At 37.4% G+C, this 24,126-nt stretch overlaps 1 protein-coding gene across 8 annotated transcripts in view; it reads right to left on the reverse strand.

Moving 5' to 3' along the window:
- DMD (dystrophin) overlaps positions 1-24,126 on the reverse strand; it is a 2,416,375-nt gene that overhangs the window by 379,036 nt on the left and 2,013,213 nt on the right. For all 8 annotated transcript variants that reach the window (XM_053581215.1, XM_053581214.1, XM_053581218.1 and 5 more), the window contains 3 exons: positions 21,356-21,512; positions 1,750-1,870; positions 856-1,124 (listed from right to left, as the gene is read on the reverse strand). In XM_053581215.1, the coding sequence (XP_053437190.1) occupies positions 856-1,124; positions 1,750-1,870; positions 21,356-21,512 (547 nt within the window). The remainder of the gene's footprint in view (positions 1-855; positions 1,125-1,749; positions 1,871-21,355; positions 21,513-24,126) is intronic.

Genomic DNA, 24,126 nt, shown 5'->3' on the forward strand with positions numbered 1-24,126 from the left:
CACTAAAAGAGTAGTGAGTGATCTCAAAATGATACTCCTCAATATGCATATTCTTTCTTTATAAATATATTTGCCGTCTTTGGGCCACAAGGGAATTTAACTTTGGTCTCATGGACAGTAGCCTTCTAAATATAGTTGAACCTCTTTAACTAGAGCACCCAAGGGACAGTAACAAACTGGTCAACATTTGGAGGCAGTTAACACAAGGAACTAGACCTATTGTACTGATACATCCATCCATGTGATATATGTCTAGTCTATGAAAATCAGGTCAACTTAAGGAGGTAGTCAGTATAAAAGGTGGTCAACTATGGAGGTTCTACTGTATAGAATAATTTTTTCTCATGTCTGCAGTGGGCTAATGCAACTTGAAATGGTAATACATACATTGCCTTACAAGGGAAGGGCAGCATTAATAGCTTGATTTTACACACACTATCATAACTTACCCAAGTCATATAAGTTAGCAAAAAGGCTAAAACCTAGAATCTCGGCTTTTGATTAAATGCTGTATTTCCCTACTCTGAAACTAAGTAACACAAAAAATACCCATGATAATCACCAGTTAATTCTGTTTATATATACATATAAATCAGAATACTTTAGTACAAATAATTTCCTAATAGCAAAGTCAAAATGAATTTTTTCATATCATGGAAGACATGACTAGATCCCTATCTTCTCTTGGAGAAAATACCATGTGCAAGAAGAATTTGAATTTGTTAAAGAGGGACTGATTTCCATTGTTCAGGGGCACTATTTTAACTTTGTGGGAAGAAAAGATTGCACTCTAATTCGAAGTAGAACCTCTTTTGAGTCTCTCAAGGGGCCTTAAAGAAAAGTAGCAGATGGTACCTTGACTTTTTCCAGGTGATCCTGGAGAGAGTCAATGAGGAGATCCCCCACAGGCTGCCAGGATCCCTTGATCACTTCAGCTTGGCGCAGCTTGAGGTCCAGCTCATCTGTTGCCTCTTGAAGTTCCTGCAGTCTTTCCAGGGCCTCGTCTAATTTTCTCTGCCAGTCAGCGGCGTGCAGGTTCAACTTTTCCCACTCAGTATTGACCTCCTCAGCCTGCTTTCGTAGGAGCCGAGTGACATTCTGGGCTCTCTCCTCAGGAGGCAGCTCTAAATTGGCAATACAACAAGGTTTTAGGTTTTAGGGCACATTCATTTTTTTTTTAAAAACATTGTCCAAAAGGTCATACCGGAAGAGAGAAAGAGAGTACAGTTTAACAAGAGGCCAAACTATTGATTAACAACTCTTTTACAATTTGGTGTAAATTTTGATACAATCCAGCACATCTAAAATCCTCAGTGAATCTTTTCTACCTTCTATCAACCAGATAGGTAATCTAAGATTCATTCAAACTGTGGAGGAGAAAAAATGCTAGGATGCACACCAGAAGCTCTAATTCACTTCAGTCAGGCTCTTCCATTGAAAATTCGCTTGTCGTCTTTTTAACAATAGAATTCCCCCTCACAGATAAACCCCTTTGTTTACTATTTTCTAAATGTTCCAATAACTGATTGTTAATCTCTTTGAATGTTTATTTATGAATGTGCAAACAGATTTATGAGTGATGGTTTATGAGTTCTTATTCTTTTTCAACATCTATGTTTAGTTTGAATTGATTCTATTTAACCTAGAAAATATGAGAGCTTTCCAGACCCTGCCAGCAAGAATGGATGGGCTGCTCTGTCACCACTGATCCGTCTATCAATATGTTATTATAGCTCCACATTCAATTACCTCTGGGCTCCTGGTAGAGTTTCTCTAGTCCTTCCAAAGGCTGCTCTGTCAGAAATACTCGTACAGTCTCAAGAGTACTCATGATTACAGGTTCTTTAGTTTTCAATTCCCTCTTGAAGGCCTGTGAAATGAGATGAAAAGAAATGCTTATTTGGCTTGTGGCATTCTTCTCAAAATTAATCCTGGGCACTCAGAACTTGTTCATGAAACTCCCAGGTCAATTTCTATCTACTTTATTTATAAACTGATAGTCATAACATGATATTTTTAAAAAGGCTCTATAGGTCTTTCTGTTAATGAGGAAACTACTGTGCTTTTAACAGTATTTCGAGGAGAAGGGGGGAGCTTTCTAGATAGTTAATGCCCTTTCATTAAGATAAGAGTGCTTTGTTTATATAACCTGACTACCAAACTTAAAATCTAGAGCTACAGTTGTAAGGTATGTATTGCAAAACCTTAGGATGGCTAATGAGGACTTAAACACACCCAAAAGAATGAATATCCAGAATATAATGGGAAGCCAGAAGGGCCATTTAGGCTGTATTGAAGTATACAACAAATCCAATTGATAATCACCAGTTAATTCTGTCCAAGTTTCTGATAATGAGTAAAACAGTATGTTAACAGTATGCTAAGTGAAAACTCTCAGAATTTTTCAAAAATGCTTATTACATCATCCATTGTGACCTCTTTGAGAATGGAAGACACGTCTTGAGTGGATGCAGGAACTGTGCAAACATGTTAAAATTCTATAAAGAAATATACCTAGAATCAGTGTTTTGAGGCCATCTAGGCTAGTTATCAATTATAATATTTAATTTATAATTTGATACAGGGGATTAAGGAAAAAGCAAAATGCATAGTTTCTTCTTTGAAGAAGTTTCTTGACCAAAAGAAGCGAGAAAACTAACACATTAAAAACAGTGTTTTTATATAATCTAATGCTAAGAAGACTGTGGGGCATATGGTCTGGCTAGGCTAAACTAACAAATACTCTGAAACCATTGAAGGTAGTTACTGACCCAGATTTCCTGATCTCAGAAGTGAAGGGGTTAATAAATGTATTAAATGCATGTTACATAAATGCTAATAGATTTGTGTAACAATAACAGTAATAATAATTGTCCTGATGATACAGGGTTCCCCCTCATTCAAGGCTGGACGGGGACCCCAGTTTTCTAGGCTTGGGCAAGTTCATGAAGGGAATACCCTGACCTTTTGCCCTGAGCTGGAGGGACTGCATTCATTCCTGTGTTGATAACACTCATTAATGATGAAAACGTGCTTTTATTTGTCAAGTCCTGGCTAAGTGTAATTCTCAAGACCTAAGACCCCTAGATAAAAAGCCCACATAGAGACTCCCCAGTTAGTTCTTTCCCCCTGCCAGAAGCTCTGGTGCCTTTTACTTCTTCTGTATTCCTTTGTAACATCTAATAAAAATCCTGTCTTACGGCTGATCTGTGGCCTGTAGCTTCATTCCTCGAATCCCCAAGACCAAGGACCTACTGAAGAGTAAAATTCCCGTATCACTGATATAGAGCTTAGTTTTTATGTATTTTTCAACTCTGTCTTATTTTTAGCAGGGTTCTAGGCATTGAATTTAAGCCCTGTCCTATCACTGGGGGAAAAATTAGCAGTATCCTCCTTTAAATTTCAGATATACCATTATATTATAAAAGTGTTCTAGAACTGTATTATAAATATATTAATAAAACCTTAGTGGCATTTACTGTTCAAAAGAATTCTGAATCTGATATTTAGCAAAATGATTCATCATTCATAGTTATTTACAATCCAATAGAGAGAGGCAAGATGTTTGAACCAAAATAATAGAGTTCTACAAGTAGAATATTAGGATTCAGCCTGTGGATGGGGAAGTAGTCTCTGTACAGTGGGATATTCCTTTACTCTTGAAATCATACTGGGTAGGTGGGTTATTTATTCTGATTACATATAAAACTGATTCTCCTTCTAATATTTCACTGTGTGTGCATGCATATGTGGGTGTGCGTATACAGTTCTTGTATTTTGTCATACATTTAATTTAACCAAATTATTTCTCTTAATCTCTTCATTTTGGACTTGACAAGAAGCAACGGCCCCTTCTACATAGGAACTGATAGTTATAATGAAAGAGTCAAACACATAAATAATTTCAATACACTGTGGAAAGTGCTATTAGTTTGCTCAATATGGGAATGAAAATTGGGAAAGGCTTCCAGGAGAAGATAGTAATCATGCAGAATTCAAAAGCATGAATGCAAAAACACAATTGAATGAACATGAGATAGTCAAGGAAGAGGAGGTTAGAGGGCATTCAGAGAAGAGGAAAATTCATGTGCAGAGACACAGGACATACTGCAGTATGGAGTATATAGGTATCTTAAACAGGGCACTGTTTCTAGAACATAAAATCAAGGAGAGGGTATGCTCAGAGATAAAACAGCATCTGGAAATACATTAGAGCTTTAAGTCAGAATTTTTTCCTCTTTTTTTTTTTTATTAAATTATAGCTGTGTACATTGATATATTCATGGGGCATCATTCACTAGCTTCACAGACCGTTTACCAAGTTTCACATATACCACTGTAAGATGCACTGCAGGTGTAATCCCACCAATCCCCTTCCCTCTACCCACCTCCCCCCTCCTTCCCCTCCCTTTCCCCCTTCCCCCTATTCATAGGTTGTAACTGGGTTATAGCTTTCATGTGCAAACCCTAAATTAGTTTCATAGTAGGGCTGAGTACATTGGGTACTTTTTCTTCCATTCTTGAGATACTTTACTAAGAAGAATATGTTCCAGCTCCATCCATGTAAACATGAAAGAGGTAAACTTTCCATCTTTCTTTAAGGCTGCATAATATTCCATGGTGCACATATACCACAATTTATTAATCCATTCGTGGATCAATGGGCTCCTGGGCTTCTTCCACGACTTAGCAATTATGAATTGGGCTGCAATAAACATTCTGGTACAAATATCTTTGTTATGATGTGCTTTTTGGTCTTCTGGGTATATGCCCAGTAGAGGGATTACAGGATTGAATGGCAGATCTATTTTTAGATCTCTAAGTGTTCTCCATATCTCTTTCCAAAAGGAATGTATTAATTTGCACTCCCACCAGCAGTGCAAAAGTGTTCCCTTTTCTCCACATCCATGCCAACATCTCTGGTCTTGGGATTTTGTGATATAGGCTCGTCTCACTGGAGTTAGATGGTATCTCAAAGTAGTTTTGATTTGCATTTCTCTGATGATTAAAGATGATGAGCATTTTTTCATATGTCTGAAGGCCGCGTGCCTGTCTTCTTCAGAGAAGTCTTCAAATCCCTTGCCCAGCCTGCAATGGGGTCCCTTGTTCTATTCTTGCTAATGCGTTTGAGTTCTCTGTGGATTCTGGTTATTAAACCTTTGTCGGAGACATAACCTGCAAATATCTTCTCCCATTCTGAGGGCTATTTGCTTGCTTTACTTACTGGGTTCTTGGCTGTGCAGAAGCTTTTTAGTTTGATCAAGTCCCAGTAGTGTATTTTTGAAGCTGCTTCAATTGCCCGGGGGGTCCTCCTCATAAAATACTTGCCCAGACCGATTCTTTAAGTCAGAATTTGAAGCTCAGCCTCTGTATGACCTTATGTGGCCTGCTAAGATGCTTAGATGTTGTCTTTCAGGTAGTCAGGAACCTTTGAAAGGATTTAAGCAGGGGAGTGGCACAGGCATATATATGTTTCAAATAGATCTCCCTGAAACAAATATAGAGCATGTCTTTGAGAGGAGCAGAAATGGAGTCGGAGGCACAATGAGGACACAATTACAAGAATTTAATAAAAGTTTATGAGGATCTGACCCAGGGCCATTGCACCAGGATAAAAGGACAGGGACCAAATAGGGAAATGTTTACAAAGTAGAGGTGTGAGGATTCAGTGCCTGAATAGATGTTGGAGAAAGGAGAGAAGCAGTTAAGTAGACGAGTAAATGTGGGTGTAATTAAACTAAGTATGAGGAAATAAAACTTTCCTGGATTTCTCAGTGCACCTATAAAAACTCTAGCCTGCTGAGAACTTTGTCACACCATAAGAATTAGATCTGTAGCTATTTGTCTAGTTTATTTCTTTGATCCAAGAGGGCCAAATGGTTATAGCCCAGAGGAGGTTTCTGGGTCAAGCACCAAGTTGTCAGAAAGGCTGGCGTGGCTAGATATTTACAGTTCAAAAAATATGAAACCACACCTTGGAGATATTTCTAGATTGTAAAACCTGAGACAGATTGGGCTAGCTGACTCTTGAAGAAATTAAGAGTTAGGAGTCAGGCCCATAATCTTTCCTAGGAGAACCTTTCAGGAGGAGATGGGGATAGCTGTCTCCTTTTCCTTTACAACCAGAGAAAAAAATAACTTTTTCTAGTCTCTCATATATGGAGTACCTACCGACTGGAGGTGGAAAATTTTTCATCAGTGTTTATCATGTCAACTTATGGGTAAATCTTTGGGCCAAAGAAGAGGTGGCGCCTGTGGCTCAAAGGAGTAGGGCGCTGGCCCCATATGCCAGAGGTGGCGGGTTCAAACCCAGTCCCGGCCAAAAAAAAAAAAGAGGGGAAGCTACAATGTTTCCTGTAAGGTAATAAAAGAAATCTGCCTCCCATCTAGAACACCTCAAGTGCATTCAGGATCAAATTAATAAAGATTACTGTTAAAAACCCAACACTAAGAAGAAAGGGTTCTGTGCATGGGGAACAGAATGAAGGAGTGTGATATGCTCAACTTGGAAAAGTAACATTCCTTCCACAAGGAAGGACTAAAGTCTCATATTTGGCAAGAAGAAAAAGATTTAGCAGTTATTCTCACATTCAGGTAATGTACACTGAGTGCCTACGTACCCAAGTTTCACGGGTAGACAGAGGAATAGGATCTTGTGAGAGACCACAAAGGATCAGATAAGTGGAGAGATTGGGGGAGATGAAGAGCATAGAAATTTCAAAGACAGTGAGAATTTCAAGAAGGCAGCAACCAAGTGCATTTAATCACGATACAGAGAGGTAAAGCAAGATTGTCCTGGCAGAGGGTTCATCGCACTGGGTGAAAGCAATTTCAGTGGAGGGCATTGTCCTTCAGAAGTAGGTTTTGCTTGATGAATGAGTACAAGAAGGATTAGGTATTTCAAATGAAAAGTATTTGTTCGGTTTTTTTAAAAAAAATTTCTGAGAAGGAAAAAAGAAAGATAGGCCAGGAGGACAGAGAGGATAACAAGATAAAGTGGATGGAGATGTTCTGTTTAACATAGGAATGATTTAAAGACAGAGTGAAGGACAGAAACTAGCAGTAGGGTTATCAACAACCGTGGCTGACCCCACACTGGGGTTTTCAGGATGTGAACATTCAATGCTGCAAAACTGCAGTCCCAGGAAAATCGGACAGTTCGAGGGAAACCCAAACAGCTGGTCACCCTAGCAGAGAAAAATGTATTAAAGACCTTTGGAGGGGAAAGTGGAGATAATTGTTGGAGCAAGATCTGTAAAACAAAGAAATGGATATTAAAGGTCTCATCAAATTTAAAAAGTCCAAGGCATTATTTGATGGTGCAATTCCATTGTTAAAATTGAACAGTAAATAATTCAAGGCTAAGGACCACCCATTGTGAGAGACCACTTGTTTGTCCCTTGAGTTGCTGCCAAGGACTTAGCTCCACCACAGCTGCACAGTTCATTTCGTAAATATGAATCACTGAGGATTAAAATGAGTCTAAAGAAAAGACAAAGGAAATTCTTTCATTACTTAGACATAAGTACCCTTATTTTCATATTACTGCCTGAAATTAAGAAAAGAAAGTGGATGGAAGAGAGGGTTACATGATGTATCTTCAGAATTTCAGAAGATTCAGACTAAATACAAGAGAGATAAAGACTCAGAAAAAGGAAAGTAGTTGGTTTAAGAAAATAAGGAGATAAAGAAAATGGTAATGTTTCTTATTATGTGGCAAAACTATAAAAAGTAACATGATATTTTAAACATGGAAGTTTCTCCACCATTTATTCACTAAACAAACTTTAAGCCAATTACCATGTACCAGACACTGTTCTAGGCAATGGCTATCAGTGATCCTTATAGCATGAAGTTTAAGAGAGAAAGGTTTAAGTAGTAAAAAGAAAAGTAGAATCTTCATTGAAATAAAGGAAGATCGACTTTTCAATATTTAATAACTTACCAAAAAACTGCATATGGTAGTGCCGCTAATTGAATTTTGAAAGGAAAGAAAATGAAGACATTTTTAAACCAAATGAAGAAGATTCAATGTGATTCTTTGATAACAAGTGTCACGTCTCCCAAAGGAAGCCTGTTTGAATGAGGTTGGAGAAAATATGTACTCATATATACTGATATTGACCTAGAAATCATAGTTAATATTTGAAATCTGAGAACACAGTTCATTCGTGTGCTGATGTGAAAAGGTGTCAGATATAAAGATCTTCTTTCACATGCACAATGAATATATATTAACAATATTTAGATGTTTGTACTCAGATGTTAAGATAATTACTTCCTGAATCCCTTGAACAGGGAATGATCTTCTTTAAACACATCCTCCTCCCCAGACCTTTTTAAGACAGCAAGACTCAAGGGTCCAAAATAGTGGATGTGGAAGAATTAGAAGCAATTATAAAGACTTGCAGTACCTTCATGAAAATAAAATAATATTCTGTCACACAAATGAGAAAACATTAGGCATACAAAATTGAAGGTTTTTCTTCAGCTTAAATTGCACAAAATAAACTTATATAAAGCATGCTTCTATAATATTATAGCAGTGACCAATCCCAAGATAATTCATTTATTTTGAAGGTTAAATTATCTGATGGGTAGTACTTATACACCATAAGTACTGAACAACTGGTGACTCACTGCTGGCTGATTATTAATTCATTCAAAACTTATTAATAAGAAAAGAACAAGTGATCCCATTTCACTATGGGCAAGAAACCTGAACAGAAGCTTCTCTGAAGACAGGTGCATGGTCTACAAACATGAAAAAATGCTCATCATCTTTAATCATCAGAGAAATGAAAATCAAAACCACTTTGCGATACCACCTAAAGCATACTACCACTTAACCCCCAAGAAAGACAGCAAGATAGGAAGAAGAGTTACTAAGCAACTATAAAACAAATAGTGAAACGGCAATAGTAAGTCCTTAACTATCAATAATCTATCTTTAAATAAAACAAAGTGTTTTATGTATATACAACCCAGTGAATAATAAAACAAGATTAGCCCACATAATAAAAACCCCAAACTACAGATGTTGGCGTGGATGTGGAGAAAAGTGAACACCTCTCCACTGCTGGTGGGAATGCAAGCTAATACGTTCCTTTTGGAAAGAAGTTTAGAGAACACCCAGGGATCTAAAAATTGACCTGCCATTGGATCCTGTAATTCCTCTACTAGGAATATATCCAAAAGACCAAAAATCACTTTGCAAAAAAGATAATTGCACCAGATTCATTGCAGCTCAATTCATAATCACCAACTCATGGAAGAGGCCCAAGTGCCCATCGACCCATGAATGGATTAATAAACGGTGGTATATGTATACCATGGAATACTATGCAGCCTTAAAAAAGATGGAGACTTTACCTCTTTTATGTTTACATGGAGGGACCTGGAACATATTCTACTGAGTAAAGTATCTCAAGAATGGAGGAAAAAGTATCCAATGTACTCAGCCCTACTATGAAACCAACTTATATTTACTCACACTTTCTTATGAAAGATAGAACACAACTATAGCCCAGGATGAAGGAGAGAGATGGAGTGGGAAGGGAGGGGAGGGGCAGGTTTGATAGAGGGAGGGTAAATGGTGGGACCACACCTATGGAGCATATTGCAAGGATACAAGTCAAATCTATTAAGTGTAGAACATAAATGTCTTAACACAATAATCAAGTAAATGAGGGGAAAGCTATATTAATTAGTTTGATGTAAGCACATCAAATTGTATAAAAAAATCAACACATTGTACTCCACATATGCATAAATGTATTCATGATCTATGTATATATGACTTAATAATATAAAAAAGAAATAAAAACCCCAAATATTCATTTTGAACCTATTGTGTAAGAGATAGGGAAGTTGCAGGGACTTGAACTTTGTCCTTAGTTTGTTTGAATAGGTAAATTTATGGTGTGTGCTTTTATGTTACACTTCACCAAAGCAAATTAAGGTTCAAATAAGTTAGGGTTTACCTAAGGCCACCAGTTAACTAGACACTTACAGTTCAACTCTTGACATTCTAAAGCCAGGCCGAAAGTGAGTGAGAGCATGAAATAAAGGCTCCCAGAATTATATTAATAATAATTTGGAAGCCACATAAGTGGAAAATCCTAATGGCCATAAAGCAAGTTAGAAACCTAAAAAAATACCTGAAAGAAGTAGAGAAGAATCAAGTCATTGATGATTTTTTTCTGCCCATCTTGCTTTCTGCTTAAATATTATCAAACATGCCCAATAATGCCATAAATGGAAGGAGCTCAGAGATATGTATTGAAGGGATGAAAAGTGAGATATTGATTTGCTGGATATATCTCAGAGAAGAGGGGGACCACAGGTGCTCACATTACAGGGAGAAAAGCTATCTTGACTTCACCTAGAGACAGGAGATGCCGAATCTTATTACTATGGATGTAAGAAAAGCCCTTGTTTTTCAAAACACAGATTTCTTTTGATCACGTACAGTATGCCTGGAGCTGAACTTTACCTATATTCCCATTGAAGTGGCAAAGTCATTCAGAACAAAATATAATAGAACAACTACACATTTTTTCCCTATTTGTAGGTAGAACTTTCCAGAACTATCCTGAGAGGCAGGGTGAAATGGTGAAAAGAGTACTGTCATGAGTGGCAGAAGCCTGAGGGCTCAAGTCTGTGCTGGGCCAGAAACCCGGCCACAGTGATCTAGAAAATGTCATAAAATTGCCCTCCATCTTTGCTTGTTCATGTGTAAAATGTGGGCATTTGCTAAGTGCCTTATCTAAGCTATAACATCCAGTTCTAATATTCTGTAATTAACATATTTAGATCATTCATTTGCCTCAGGCCTATTCTATGGTGGCAGTTTGAAGTTCTATGGTGGCAATTTGCCTTAGGCCTATTCTATGGTGGCAGTTTGAAACTGTCTGTTAAGCATCATTACTAATGATAAAAATTGTAACTAAACCTTGGCACATAGTAGACCTTCAATAAATACTGTTGAATACAGAGTACCCAGTTAGAAAACCAGTGTGTTGTATGTAGGCCAGGTTGATTTAGATGCAAAACAGACTTGCAGGTGAAAGCTGGTCTCACGAATCACTAGAGACAAAAATAATGCTTCTGATTGGGAAAAATGGAGAGATCTTATACTAGGCCTACTCTTATGTTTTAGATCTGAAGCTGAGTGTCACCATTGAGCTACAGGGTGGAATTTCTTCAGTAGGATGCCCTTTTACCTGTGTCTTCTTCAACCTACTGATTTCTTAAAGGAGATGCTCCTGTCCAAACACTCAGAAGATCCATGGTTTGGACTATTGCTTGGGGATTTTTATCTAGTCTGCATCATTAGCTAGGAGATGGGAGAGCACGAGACAGACCCTGAAATTTAGAGTAATCTAATTGTTCCATTCATTCAACAAATGGTTACTGAGCAGGCACAGAACAAGGACCTTAACCCAGACATATCTGTAATTTGATCAGTATTTGTTTGTTTGTTTATTTATTTATTGAGATAGTCTTACTTTGTTGCCCTTGGTAGAGTACTGTGGCATCACAGCTCATAGCAACCTCAAACTCTTGGGCTCAAGCAATTCTTTTGCCTCAGCCTCCCAAGTAGCTGGGACTACAGGTGCCCACCCTTGACTCCTGGCTATTTTTAGAGATGGGGTCTCACTCATCTTCAGGCTGGTCTCGAACCCGTGAGCTCAGGCAATCTACTGCCAGAGTGCTAGGATTATAGGCATGAGCCACTGTGTCCAGCCTTTTGTAATATGATCTGGATTTAATTGTTTTGTCATCCTATTCTAGTTCCCATATTATTTCTCCTTTTTATGCCTCCTATTTTATTAAAATTTCAGAATATTATGGGGTATAAACATTTGTTTATATAAGTTGATTTCGTACAATTTGAGCCAAAGTTATAAGTAGGCCCATCACCCAGATAGGTGTCTCCTATTTGTTATGTCTGATAAGAAAGTTGCTAAATACATTCTGTCGCCATAATGACTTCCTTTATTTAAATGGTTACCCTATGTATTAAGTCCCAAACATATAAGAAATATTCTACTCAATCCTGACCTGGGGACAATCAATGCCTAACTAATTCAAAACCAAGATCTTAGGAAAAGGCAAAGATCCAGAAATGTGTTCATGGCAGGGTAGCAAGAACACTGCCTCCAAGAATCTAAAGGAAATTCACAGAGATTCATGGAAGAAAGAAATTTGAAGGAAGGGGCAACAGAACAAAAAACAGCAACACAGATGTTTCCCTTAATATTTGAGACAGCTAGTACTAGACAAGTTATAAAAATGGGCACCTGGTTTATAAAGAAAAGGTCATAATTACCTTTTTTCAGTGTGGTAAGAACACTTACTATGAAATTAACCTCCTTAACAAATTTTTGAGTGCACAAATCAGTACTGTTAAATACAGGCACTATGTTATATACAGCAGATCTCTGGAACTTACTATCTTTCCTTATTGAAACTTAGCAACAACTCTCCATTCTCAGTCTCTGGTTACTCTTTCTACTCTTTGCTTCTATAGGTTTGATGACATAATCACCTTTAAATAAGATGAAAACAGCTTCATCTTATTTTCTCTCTCCTTCTGAATCAAAATGAAGACAAGGGATTGCAGTATCAGATATATCTAGCCAGTGCTTCAGACAGTCAACAATAGAAACAACAGTATTAATTTGTAAATGAGATAAAATAAAATTAATAACTTGATGTAAAGTTGAAAAGCAAATGAATACTATGCATATTCAAGCCAGAAATTAATTTTTTAAAATCGAATTTATTCAATGAAAAACACTTTTGAGTGTTTAGGAGGAAATATATATTCAACAAATTCCTTGTTGACATTTACTTTCTCTGGAAGTCTTTTAAAATAAGTTACATTTTCTGAGATCAAGGGCACAGGCTAGAATAGAGTTCAGCCTGCTCTTGCTGGTCTGTAATACTATGGAGGAATAGTTTAGTGCTCACGTAGCATCTTGAACAGCTGTTTGACTCTCAATCCTAAGGCTGGGCTGCTTCTAACAACCACTGAGGAAGTTACTTCCTATTGACAATAGTGTTGTTAGGTTCTGAGCTGACCTTGAGAAATCACTGATGAAAACTCAATCTGTTCCCATGGCCATTTAGAAAATTAGGTCTTAGGTCATTGAGCCTAAACCTTAAATTTTGGAAATTCCTTCTAAAGTGATAGTACAAATGAATAGATTATTAGGAAACTCTGTGACAATTTATATCCATTCTCAAAAGACTCAGCCAAAATGTGAGATTGTCAAGTGTGAACAATTTCTGAATTACACCATTTGTTTCTATCAACATAATCCAAAAATGGAACCTTTGATGCACTCCAAGCACATACCCTCAAACATGGCCATTGCCAAGTCTTTCTCATCTCCATAAATGGCACCATCATTTTCCTATTTGTTCAAGCCACAGACCTCAGAGTCATCCTTGACTCTGTGCTTTTTCTCATACTCCACATCCCATCTATTTTAAATTCTATCAGCTTTACCTTCAAAATATATCTTGGATCAAATAGTTTTCACCGTATCTATCATTTCTACTCTGTCCACTCATTGTTTCCTTCTTAAATGAATTCGCTACCCTTCTTTCTCTCTGCTTTCAGTTTTGCTCCTACCATCGTCCAATTCTCTATGCTGTGGCTAGAGACAACTTATAAACACATCCATCAGGTCACATCATCCCTGCTGAGAGTCCTCCAGTGATGTCTCATCACACGCAGAATAAAAGCCACCTCCAAACTACAGCCTACAAGACCATTCACTATCTGGCCTTTGCCCTGTCTACAACCTACCACTGTATACTCGTCTCATTTCCTTTGACATACATTGCCCATCTTGCTATTCTTGCATTCCAAACCTGCTCTTACAATGGGCTTTTGAATTTGCTGCTTCTTCCACCTGGAATACTATTTCCCCCAGGTCTTTTTGGGCTCACTCACACAGGTCTTTTCCCAAACATAACCTCCTCAGACAGGGCAATACTTTCTAGTCTTTTTCTATTTATACTTTATTTACTCTTCTCAGCACTTACTAATACCTGACATGATTTTATGTATTAATATACAGGTTCACTGTATACTGGCTCTCACACAAAGTTTGAACATCCATGGGGTAGAGACTTGTTTGGGTCACTATTATATCCTTACCTTCTGGCACAGAGTAGGCACTAAATAAATAGTTTCTGAATGAATCAATAAATTCTGGAAGAAGTCTGAGTTATGGTGTAACTTTCCCAAAATAAATTTATGGGGGAAAGGAAGAACACAGGGATTCATTTGTGATCAAATGAATAAATGTTCTGTAAAGGCAAAATATTATATAAATGCTATTTTTAAGTGTTTAGCAAGATATCCAAATATTTTGCCAAAGCGAGAAAGGAGACTTTGGTAGAGAAGTCAGTTTGTAAATTATTCTCATTTCATCTTGTTATAGTCATTAAAGAAAAGCAGCAATTCCTAGATGCCTTTCTTAAGTTCTGATGATATAGCTAGTTTTTAGAAGACTTAGTTTTCAGAAGACTCAAATGCCTAGAAATGCAGTTCTAAAAATAATTCGTAAGTCTTTTCTATTCAGCATTCCTAAATACAACCGCAAAGGATACCAAACATATACAAAAATGATGAAGAATAAATCAAAAAGAGGCCTATTTCCTCCACCATAGCTAAGAAAACATCTTAGAGTAAACTAACAGTGAACTTTGCAGGGGAACCAAAGTTGTTAAAAACTCTAAGAGGCCAGATCATCGAATGTTAGAATGAATCACTCTGTCCCAACCTTTTGTTGTTTTTCAGAGGTGCTAGGAAACAATTCATTTTTCTTAGCATTGTGCTGACTTAAATCTCGACATTCACAAATGGCACTCAAAGACACTTTCTACTTCCAGTGGAAAGAAAATACAGAGAACTCATCAAGCTAATGTACACAGTTAAATGCACCCAGAGTAAGGAGGCCAGTATTGATAAGAGAATTAGCCTAAACAAATGTATACACTACAGTGTGATTTCAGGATAATTTTATTGAATTTCTAAACCTCTCCCTCACTTTGTGGTGACTTCTGAGGAAATCGAACATGCATAATATATGACCTGACAAATGAACAAGTAAACTACTTTATTCAAGCCTTTTCATTTGTCAACAGCATCCAAGCAATAATGGCTTTCTGCCCACTCTTTTAATAATGTATGTATTGATTACTTCCATCTAAATCTTAACCAGAAAATCTCAGGAAGCTTTAAAGGTATCTTTAATGGTCTCTAGGGAAGGGACTGGAGAGATTTTTTAATTGAAAGATGAAAACCTAATGACAAACAATTTCATTAGAAAAAAATGCAAACAAAAAGTCATTACCTACAGTGTTCTTATAATCAAGATCTAATCTCCAATTGGATTTGGGGAAGGAGGAAGGGACTTAACTAAGTGAATGGTTTATTGCAGTTCTCCTTAGAAATTCCCCACTATGATTTGCTCTTTTAAAACTCTCTCTGGGTTAATCACAGAAGTAGACAAGTAATAAATATCACTTTAGTGACTGCTCAAGTAAAACAAAGGGAAGTCAGTTTTAAAAATATACCTGGACCAGAATAATACATACTAATTGAAAACGAGTCAGTCTAGTGAGGCAAGTAATGAGGAACTGTAAAAGCCAGGATAATGTATTCAGACGATATAAAAATTGGTCAGTTTTTATTTGATAAGGCACATTTGAGCTTTAATTATTTATAACACTTCACCACATATGGAGCATTATTTTATTAATTAGTGTTGAGAGCCATTCAGTTGTAGTTATTATGCTGCCCAGCTGGTTTGGGGAACATAGATCTACTCCCATGGGTGTGAAAATTGCTTTGAGGAGTGAGACTGCAGTCCCCAACTACCTGTGTGGACTATCCTGGAAACCATATACCGCTTCATCACAGCAACTGAGACTGACGATAAGAGTTCCCCTCTAACAAAAGAGTACAAGACATATTTTATTACAAAATATTATTATTAATCTGATATTATATACAAAGAAAATATAAATCACCTGTTTTATAAAAATCCTGATTTATAAAAAATGAAAATGAACAATATTTGATTGTGGTTTCAACTTTGGACATGTTAAGGTGATTTGTATTCCCATAAAAAGCAACAATCAAGGACATTAATAATTTACAATAGATAGTAAGCAGACAATTAAAAAAAAGTGACACTCCAAATACATGGGGAATAAGTGTATGATTACAGGTGACCCACTTTGATACCAAGCATTCTATAGCAACAAAAACTGAATCAAGAAACTCATGAAGAGCTAGAAAGTTTATATTCTTGGAAATATGGCAAAGTAAATCAAAAGTCTGTAAGTATGGAATTCGCTATTACATCTTGATGGAGTTTTGTACTTTGATTGTGTTTTCTTTCTCTCTTCCTAACCGAATTCAGAAGATCTGACAGACAGACCCACTTTCAAAAAGAGTTTCCCCCCCTTTTTATCATCTATAGGCAATAAGAACATCACTAACCAGACAGACCTTCCATTACAACTGTGAAAGGGCTACCACATAACTGCGGCACAACTCTGAGTAAAACAGAGTGCTACACTGGTCTCTCATCAATACCCAGAAGTGATGATGTTTTTGAGGATGGAGAGTCTTTTGTATCAAGCATTTTTCTAAAAGATACCAAGAGAAACTTGATAAAGCATTGGGCCAGACTATAAGAAAAAACATTGTGCATCAAAATAGCCCTATACGAGGGGGGAGGCCGGCTGGAGGGAGGGTAATCAGTAGGACCTCACCGATGGTGCATGTTGCAAGGGTATATGTCAAATCTATTAAGAGTAGAGTATAAATGTCTTAACACAACAATTAAGTAAGTGAGGTGAAGGCTATGCTAGCCAGTTTGATGTAAGCATTCCAAATTGTATATAAAATGAGCACATTGTACCTCATAAATGCATTACTGTGCACAGTTATGATTTAATAAAAAAAAACTGTTAAGAGAAAAAAAAATAGCCGTATACCATTTACAAAAGAATGCTTAGTTGGGAATACAAATGCTAACCAGGACCTCGGGGGGAAGTAGGTGTGGGTAGAAAGGGTTTCAGACAGAGGGCCAGCATGTTTAAAGCTGCACCTGAATGGAATATGGAGAATTGGAAAAACCAAACCCAAAACCAAAAAAATCCCCAAAGGCAGTATGGCTAGTGTCCAAATAGCAGAGGAACAGTAGTAAGAAAAGAAAAGATTAAGGCCAGACCAGCCAGATAGGGCCTTTTGGCCCTTGCTGAGGTTTTGGGTCTTTCTCTGAAGGCATTGAGAAGCCACTAAAGCATGTTAAGAGGAAGACTGACAAAATTCATTTTATGTTTTTAGACCGATTCCTTTGACTGAAAGGTAGAGATCACATTGTAGGGCGGCAACAGCAGGTGCAAAAGATAAGGAGACATGGCCTCTTGTAACCATGATGATGACAGCAGTATACAGACTCCAAAAATATTTTGGAGGGAAATTGACTCTGTGAAGTGCTGGCAGTGGAAGGCTGAAGGTTGCTCTTCCAGTCCATTATGTTGTTGTCTAGGTAGGAGAAAATATTTAGTTAGAGTCTCCAAGTTTTGGTGTTTTATAGATTGTAGCAACAAAAAGATAAAGAAGCAAAAAATGATAGGGTTATAAAAAAGTTATTAAAATGTTTCATGATTGAATCTAAACTATACTTGGAAGAAAGTAAAGATGGAGGAATAGTGGAATGAAGGTAGAAAACACAAAGCTATCAATGGGCCAGAAGTCCTGTTAAGTCCAAGAAAGGTAATAGGTAGGTATCTGAGCAAGCACACTAGCCAAGTAGGGGTTAATTACCTTCTTTCTGGCGAGTATTACCCGTAACTCTAGCACAACCATTTCCCCAAATCATGTTATACTTGTCATGATAGTTCTGAGTAAGGATTTAGAATGATAAGTACAAACATTTACCACCAAAGCAAGCAATTGAAACCAATAATTAGGGAAGCAAAGGAGTATTTATTAAAATAATTATTGGCTATAAGGAACTACGGCAATTATTTGGACTAATTTCCTCATCTTATATAACTGAAGAACAAAATAGCCACAGAATCTAACTTTTTTTTTTAGTAGAGACAGAGTCTCACTTTGTCACCCTTGGTAGAGTGCTGTGGCATCACACAGCTCACAGCAACCTCCAACTGCTGGGCTTAGGTGATTCTCTTGCCTCAGCCTCCCAAGTAGCTGGGACTACAGGCACCTGCCACAACGCCTGGCTATTTTTTTGTTGCAGTTTGGCTGGGGCTGGGTTTGAATCTTCCACCCTTGGTATATGGGGCTGGCACCCTTCCCACTGAGCCCAGGCACTGCCCCACAAAATCTAACTTATGGAGAAAGATGACTAGAATCTCAGTCTCATGACTCCTAGTTCACTTGCCCAGTGATTCATTTTCTTTGGTTTCTGGAGTTAGAACAAAGTTCATCTTTTGTAGAAATTCTGTCTCATTTAATGTATTCTATTAAAAATGATCATTCTTCTCAAAGAATTCTCTTCTACATAGATACCACAGTATTTTGACTGTTAGAACATTTAAAAAAAATACAGCATCATTAAATTTCACCCTACTACAAAGCTAATTCAATATTTTGAATCATATGAAGCAGAATGGCTGAAGGAGAAACTAGAAGTTTCCTTGGCATTTTTTGCAAAGACCCTGTGCCTTCCCTCATACTCTTATCTCTTTCTGTAATCTCCTCTATCCTCTTCTACAGAACAGTACAAACTCTTGACCTTTCCTTAAGATGCCACCTTGGCTGTGTCTCCATAGAGACCTTTCCTTTAAGTGCTAAACATACAAAAGCAGTGCCATCTTACAACATTTTTGTTACTTGGTGGTAATTTATTTGGTTTGCTATTTACTTCTGTTCATATACCTTTTATCCTCATTTCAAAACCACTTCTCAGTATCCACTGTAACCCTAGACACTTTGCTAGGCTCCAGAGTCTTGGAGGTGCCTTTCTCACTCAGAGCCTAGCAGAGAAGATAGAAATGTAATTAAAAACAAAACAAAACAAAGAACGATTGGTGACTGTTGGAAGATTCCAGCTAACAATTTGTTATTCTGAAAATCTGTAAAGTAGAACCACTTATCCTGCCTATCCTACTCAGATGGTATCCTGGGTATCCAAATAGAAGATGGCTACAAAACATTTTTTTTTTTTCAAAGACCTACTCCAGTGAATAAGTAAAGAAGGAAAGATAGGGACAGGCAATTATCACATTGCAACTCATAGCCACTGATCATTAACAGTTGCTAAAAGTCACACACACAAAGTGAAAACAGCATTATGTGCCTTCTAAAGATGTAAGAATACCCCAACAGTCCTGAAACAGACTTGCTAAAAGAAGCCAAAGTCAAATATCAAACTTACAGAGCTATTACACTATCTAATGGGTCAGCACTAGCCACATTTGGCTACTGAACACTTGGAATGTAGCTCAGCTGAATTGAGATGGACTGTAAGGGCACATTTTTATATTGATCACACTTTGAAATGATAGTAACAATTGTCCTACAGTTTTGTAAGTTGGAATCATTGGAGGAAATGGGGTGAAATGTACAGGGAAACACTGTACTATTTTGCTAACGTACTGTGAATCTATAATTATTTCAAAATAGAAAGTAATCCAAAAGGGGTATTTTAAAAACAAATTAACCAGGGGTGGCGCCTGTGGCTCAGTGGGTAGGGTGCCGGCCCCATATATCGAGGGCGGCTGGTTCGAATCCGGCCCCAGCCAGCTAAAACAGTAGTGGCAGCAGCAACAAAAAGTAGCTGGGCGTTGTGGCGGGCGCCTGTAGTCCCAGCTACTCAGGAGGCTGAGGCAAGAGAATCGCTTGGGCCCAGGAATTGGAGGTTGCTGTGAGCTGTGGCGTCACAGCACTCTACCGAGGGCGACAGGGTGAGACTCTGTCTCAAAAAAGAAAGAAAGAAAAGAAAAGAAAAAAAACCCAAATTAACCAAATGTAATATGTGGACCTTATTTCAGTTCTTATTTAAACCAAAACCAGAAAAAGTTAAAAAATATTAAGACATCATAAAAGAAACTCAGTTTAAAAGTCGATGACTACCCTCTTCTAGCTTGAAAGGTTTAAGCAGAGAGATCTGCAGTCATTCTAATATTCTTCCCCTTGTAGATTATATGGGGAAAGGGGCCAGGGAGGGGAGGGGAGGGGGAAGGATGGGTGGAGGGAGGGTAATTGGTGGGACCACACCTACGGTGCATCTTAGAAGGGTACAGATGAAAGTTACTAAAGGCAGAATATAAATGTCTGAACACAATAACTAAGAAAATGCCATGAAGGCTATGTTAACCAGTTCGATGAAATTATTTCGAATTGTATATAAAAGCAGCACATTGTACCCCATGATTGCATTAATGTACACAGCTATGATTAAATAAAAAAAGGACATAAACAATTATATGACATGTGAGAGAAATGGAAATTTGAATACTAAACTGGATATTTGCTATGATAAAATGGTATTTTTACTGTATGATAGCAGCACTGTGGTTATTTTAAAAAAGCTTTTTTTTTTAACATTTTGAAATATTTATAAATAAAATGATCCATGCCTGAGATTTGCTTCAATATAATGGTGGAAGGGATAGAGGTATAGAAGAAATAAACTTGGCCTTAAATTGATAATTGTTGATGTCTTGATGGGTACATGGGTGTTTATTATAACATTATGTCTACTTTTGTGTATGTTCAATGTTTTCCAGGGTGAGAAGTTTTTTAAAAATAGCCAAAAGAGATAGGCAATTATTATTATTTTTTGAAATAGAGTCTCACTTTGTGGCCCTTCGTAGAGTGCTGTGGTGTCACAGCTCACAGCAACCTCCAACTCCTGGGCTTAAGCGATTCTCCTGCCTTAGCCTCCCAAGTAGCTGAGACTACAGGTACCTGCCACAATGCCCAGCTATTTTTTGGTTGTAGTTGCCATTGTTGTTTGGCAGGCCCAGGCTGGATTCGAACCCGCCAGCTCCGGTGTGTGTGGCTGGCGCCCTAGCCACTGAGCTACAGGTGCAGAGCTGAGATGGGCAATTTTTAAAATAGTGTTATTAATGTGGATGCTTTTGACATTGTAAATATAATGGTTGGGATTCTTTAAACTTGAGTCTTAAATGAGATGAGGAAAAAAGATTTCGATTCAACTCAATTTTAAACAAAACTATTTTTTTGTTGTATATTTAGTTACCATTTTGGTTGAGACAAAATTAATTTAAAGATAATCACTGAATGCTTACTATGGGCAAGGCACTAGGCTTAAAAATGTCCTACCCTGTGTACATCATTCTGCTTCTGAACTGCTGGAAAATCGCCTCCCATAGGTGCCTGCCGGCTTAATTCATCATCTTTGAGCTGTAGCCACACTAGAAGTTCCTGAAGAGAAAGGTGCAGACGCTTCCACTGGTCAGAACTGGCTTCCAAATGGGACCTGAAAAATAGCAGGACAGAATTATGTCAGAATATCTAGAAATACAATTGCTGATTCTGACAATGCCATGAAACAGACACAGGTGTGGGTTAGTTCCATAGTGTATAAACCTATTCTGCACTACTTAGCATTCTTCAATAAAAATCTGGCTACCTTCTTTTGAGAGTCATAAAATGGGGGGTATTTTGGCGGCAATTTTGAGGAAAGGCAGTATTTAGCTGCATGTTTATTTCCACATGCAGAATTCTGAGACTTCTGGCCTGGCACGCCTACTGCAATCAATTGCTTTCCCATACTGTTGCAGTCGATGATTCTTAATGTTTTTGGTAGAAAAAAAATTGGACCCAGTGACTAATAAAAAACACTCAGTTTTCATATGACTCATGTTAGTACTGGAATTCTTTCTACTTTGAGAAATGGAAAGGTCTCTCCCCACATTTTGGCTTTTCCATTTCTACACCCTCGGCAGCCTTTTCCATTGACTCCTTCCGTCTGGCGTCTGTTCCTTTCTGCTCCTCTTCCCATATGCTTCTCCTTTCCCGCTACCCTTCTTTATTCGTGTGCACCTGGGGTTTGTTTTCATCAAGCTCCAACATTTTCCACGTTGTTTCCTTTGTGTAAAATGAACTAAGACAACAACTCACATGGAAGAGTAAAATCAGATATTTGTCTGAAAGCTTCCCCCAAACGTGAATAATTTAGGCAGGGGACTAAGTGCTTTACCATCAGCCGTATTTAGAACCTCTTAATCCTTAGAAGCTATTTGAGAATATACAAATGAATGATCTGTGCTATGAAATCCACATTTTACTTGGATGAGAAGGTAAATTAATAAATCTTTATCCAGAAAACAAAGAGGAAAGGCAGAATGCTAGCAAAGCTTTATTTTCAGGTAAATTAGAAATTACGCTGCATCATGCACATATTATCAGTAATTACTAATTAATTCATAAGAATTAGTTCTGATTATAACAAAAATACGACACAGTCTCTTACTGCAAAGATCGAAATATAAAGCAAAGTGACCACGTAGAGCAACGTGTCTCTTGGACCTTTGGTAACCTAGCCTGACATTTGAAATACAATTCTCCTTCTGGCCTTAGTCAAACAGAATCACTAAAGAATAGTGATTACCTCCTGAAACTAAGTTGTTCCAAACTTTCTGAAGGATAATTTGGTGATACACGGAAGTCCTTAAAATATGCAAATATAAAGACCCACAAGCTTAAATTTAAAGAGTTTTACTTAGAAAGTAACTAGGAAAGCATACAAAGATATAGGTATAACAATGTTATTTATAGCACCATTCATGATTGATATAGAGAAGAAACAAAATAAATATTCAATTCTCAACCTTCCAATTGTTTTCAAATGTGATGAAACTTATATATGTTTTACATTTCAAAATTAATGAAGTTATATATGAATTTAATTAAACATTTCAAGTTTAGAAATACTAGGGAATTGACTATTTATATATTGATGACTTCATAACAATAAAATCTTATGTTAAAGTTCAATATGATGACATGAGTAAATATTTATGGATATGGAAAAGGTGATCATGTCAGTTGCTAAGTAAAAAAGCAGATTACAAAATGAATACAATTTATTTTTTAATTTTTCTAAAATGTGTGTGTGTACGTGTTTGCATACATGTGCTTGTTTGTGTATAAAAAATTCTGGAACGACAACCAGGTTATCCCTCAGAAGTTCATTTACAGGTGATTTAAGCCTTCCTTTTTATACTTTTCCAAATTGTCAAAAAAATTCTGCAATGCACAATATAAACAGTATATTCAGAGAAATGAAGGCATTTCCATCAAGTAAGATAATTTAATAGTTCAAGACTCCAAGGATATTACTACCCAATAAATGAATCATGAAATAACATAAATGTCATGAATTAAATATAATAGTGCATTCAGATTCCATACGGTGTAGAGGTTAGTTCATTTATATTTCTGTTCCCTCCTTCTCTTTCAGTTATCACTTTTCTGTGATAAGCCTAAGTGAAAATTCCCCACACAAGATTTTAGCTGTTTAACAGCATGTAATGAGTACTGGTTACAGGGATTCCCTGGGGTGTCTAGAATTCACAGCTTGGTCCCCTGGAGAGCGAAAGAGGCTGTCAAATAGGACATTTTGAAAGGTAGGCAGGGACAGGCAGAGTCCAGACATGGAAAAACAGCAAATGGCAGAAAAGGCACTGATTAAATAAATATTTCTTGAGTGCCTCTGTGTCTCAAGGAGGCCCTGGGGAACAGGGAAAGGGGAAGGGAAGGCAGAATAAAAAGATGCCTAGTGCTTGGTGTCCGTCTATCTGGTAGAAGAAAGGCAATTTCACCGTAGCTGAGAGGTTTATAGGATGTGGTGGAGGGCAGGCTGCCCATGGTGAGACCTCAAGCTGCTGCTTTGTTTATATAAGGAATTGGTACAACGCGGTTCTGGGTTAAATAGTGCCACCTAGTTTTTAGTGGGTCAATGAACCCTTTTGTGTCCCCTAAGAGAGAAAAAAATAGCCCTGAGACTTAGGAAATTCAGTTCTAAAGTATCTAAGAGAAACTTCACAGCATGTGGTGGGGAGGCTGTTAGAAGCCAGGGACCAGGGACG

The sequence above is a fragment of the Nycticebus coucang genome, chromosome X, assembly GCF_027406575.1.
Source record: "Nycticebus coucang isolate mNycCou1 chromosome X, mNycCou1.pri, whole genome shotgun sequence".
NCBI classification, from domain to species: domain Eukaryota; kingdom Metazoa; phylum Chordata; class Mammalia; order Primates; family Lorisidae; genus Nycticebus; species Nycticebus coucang.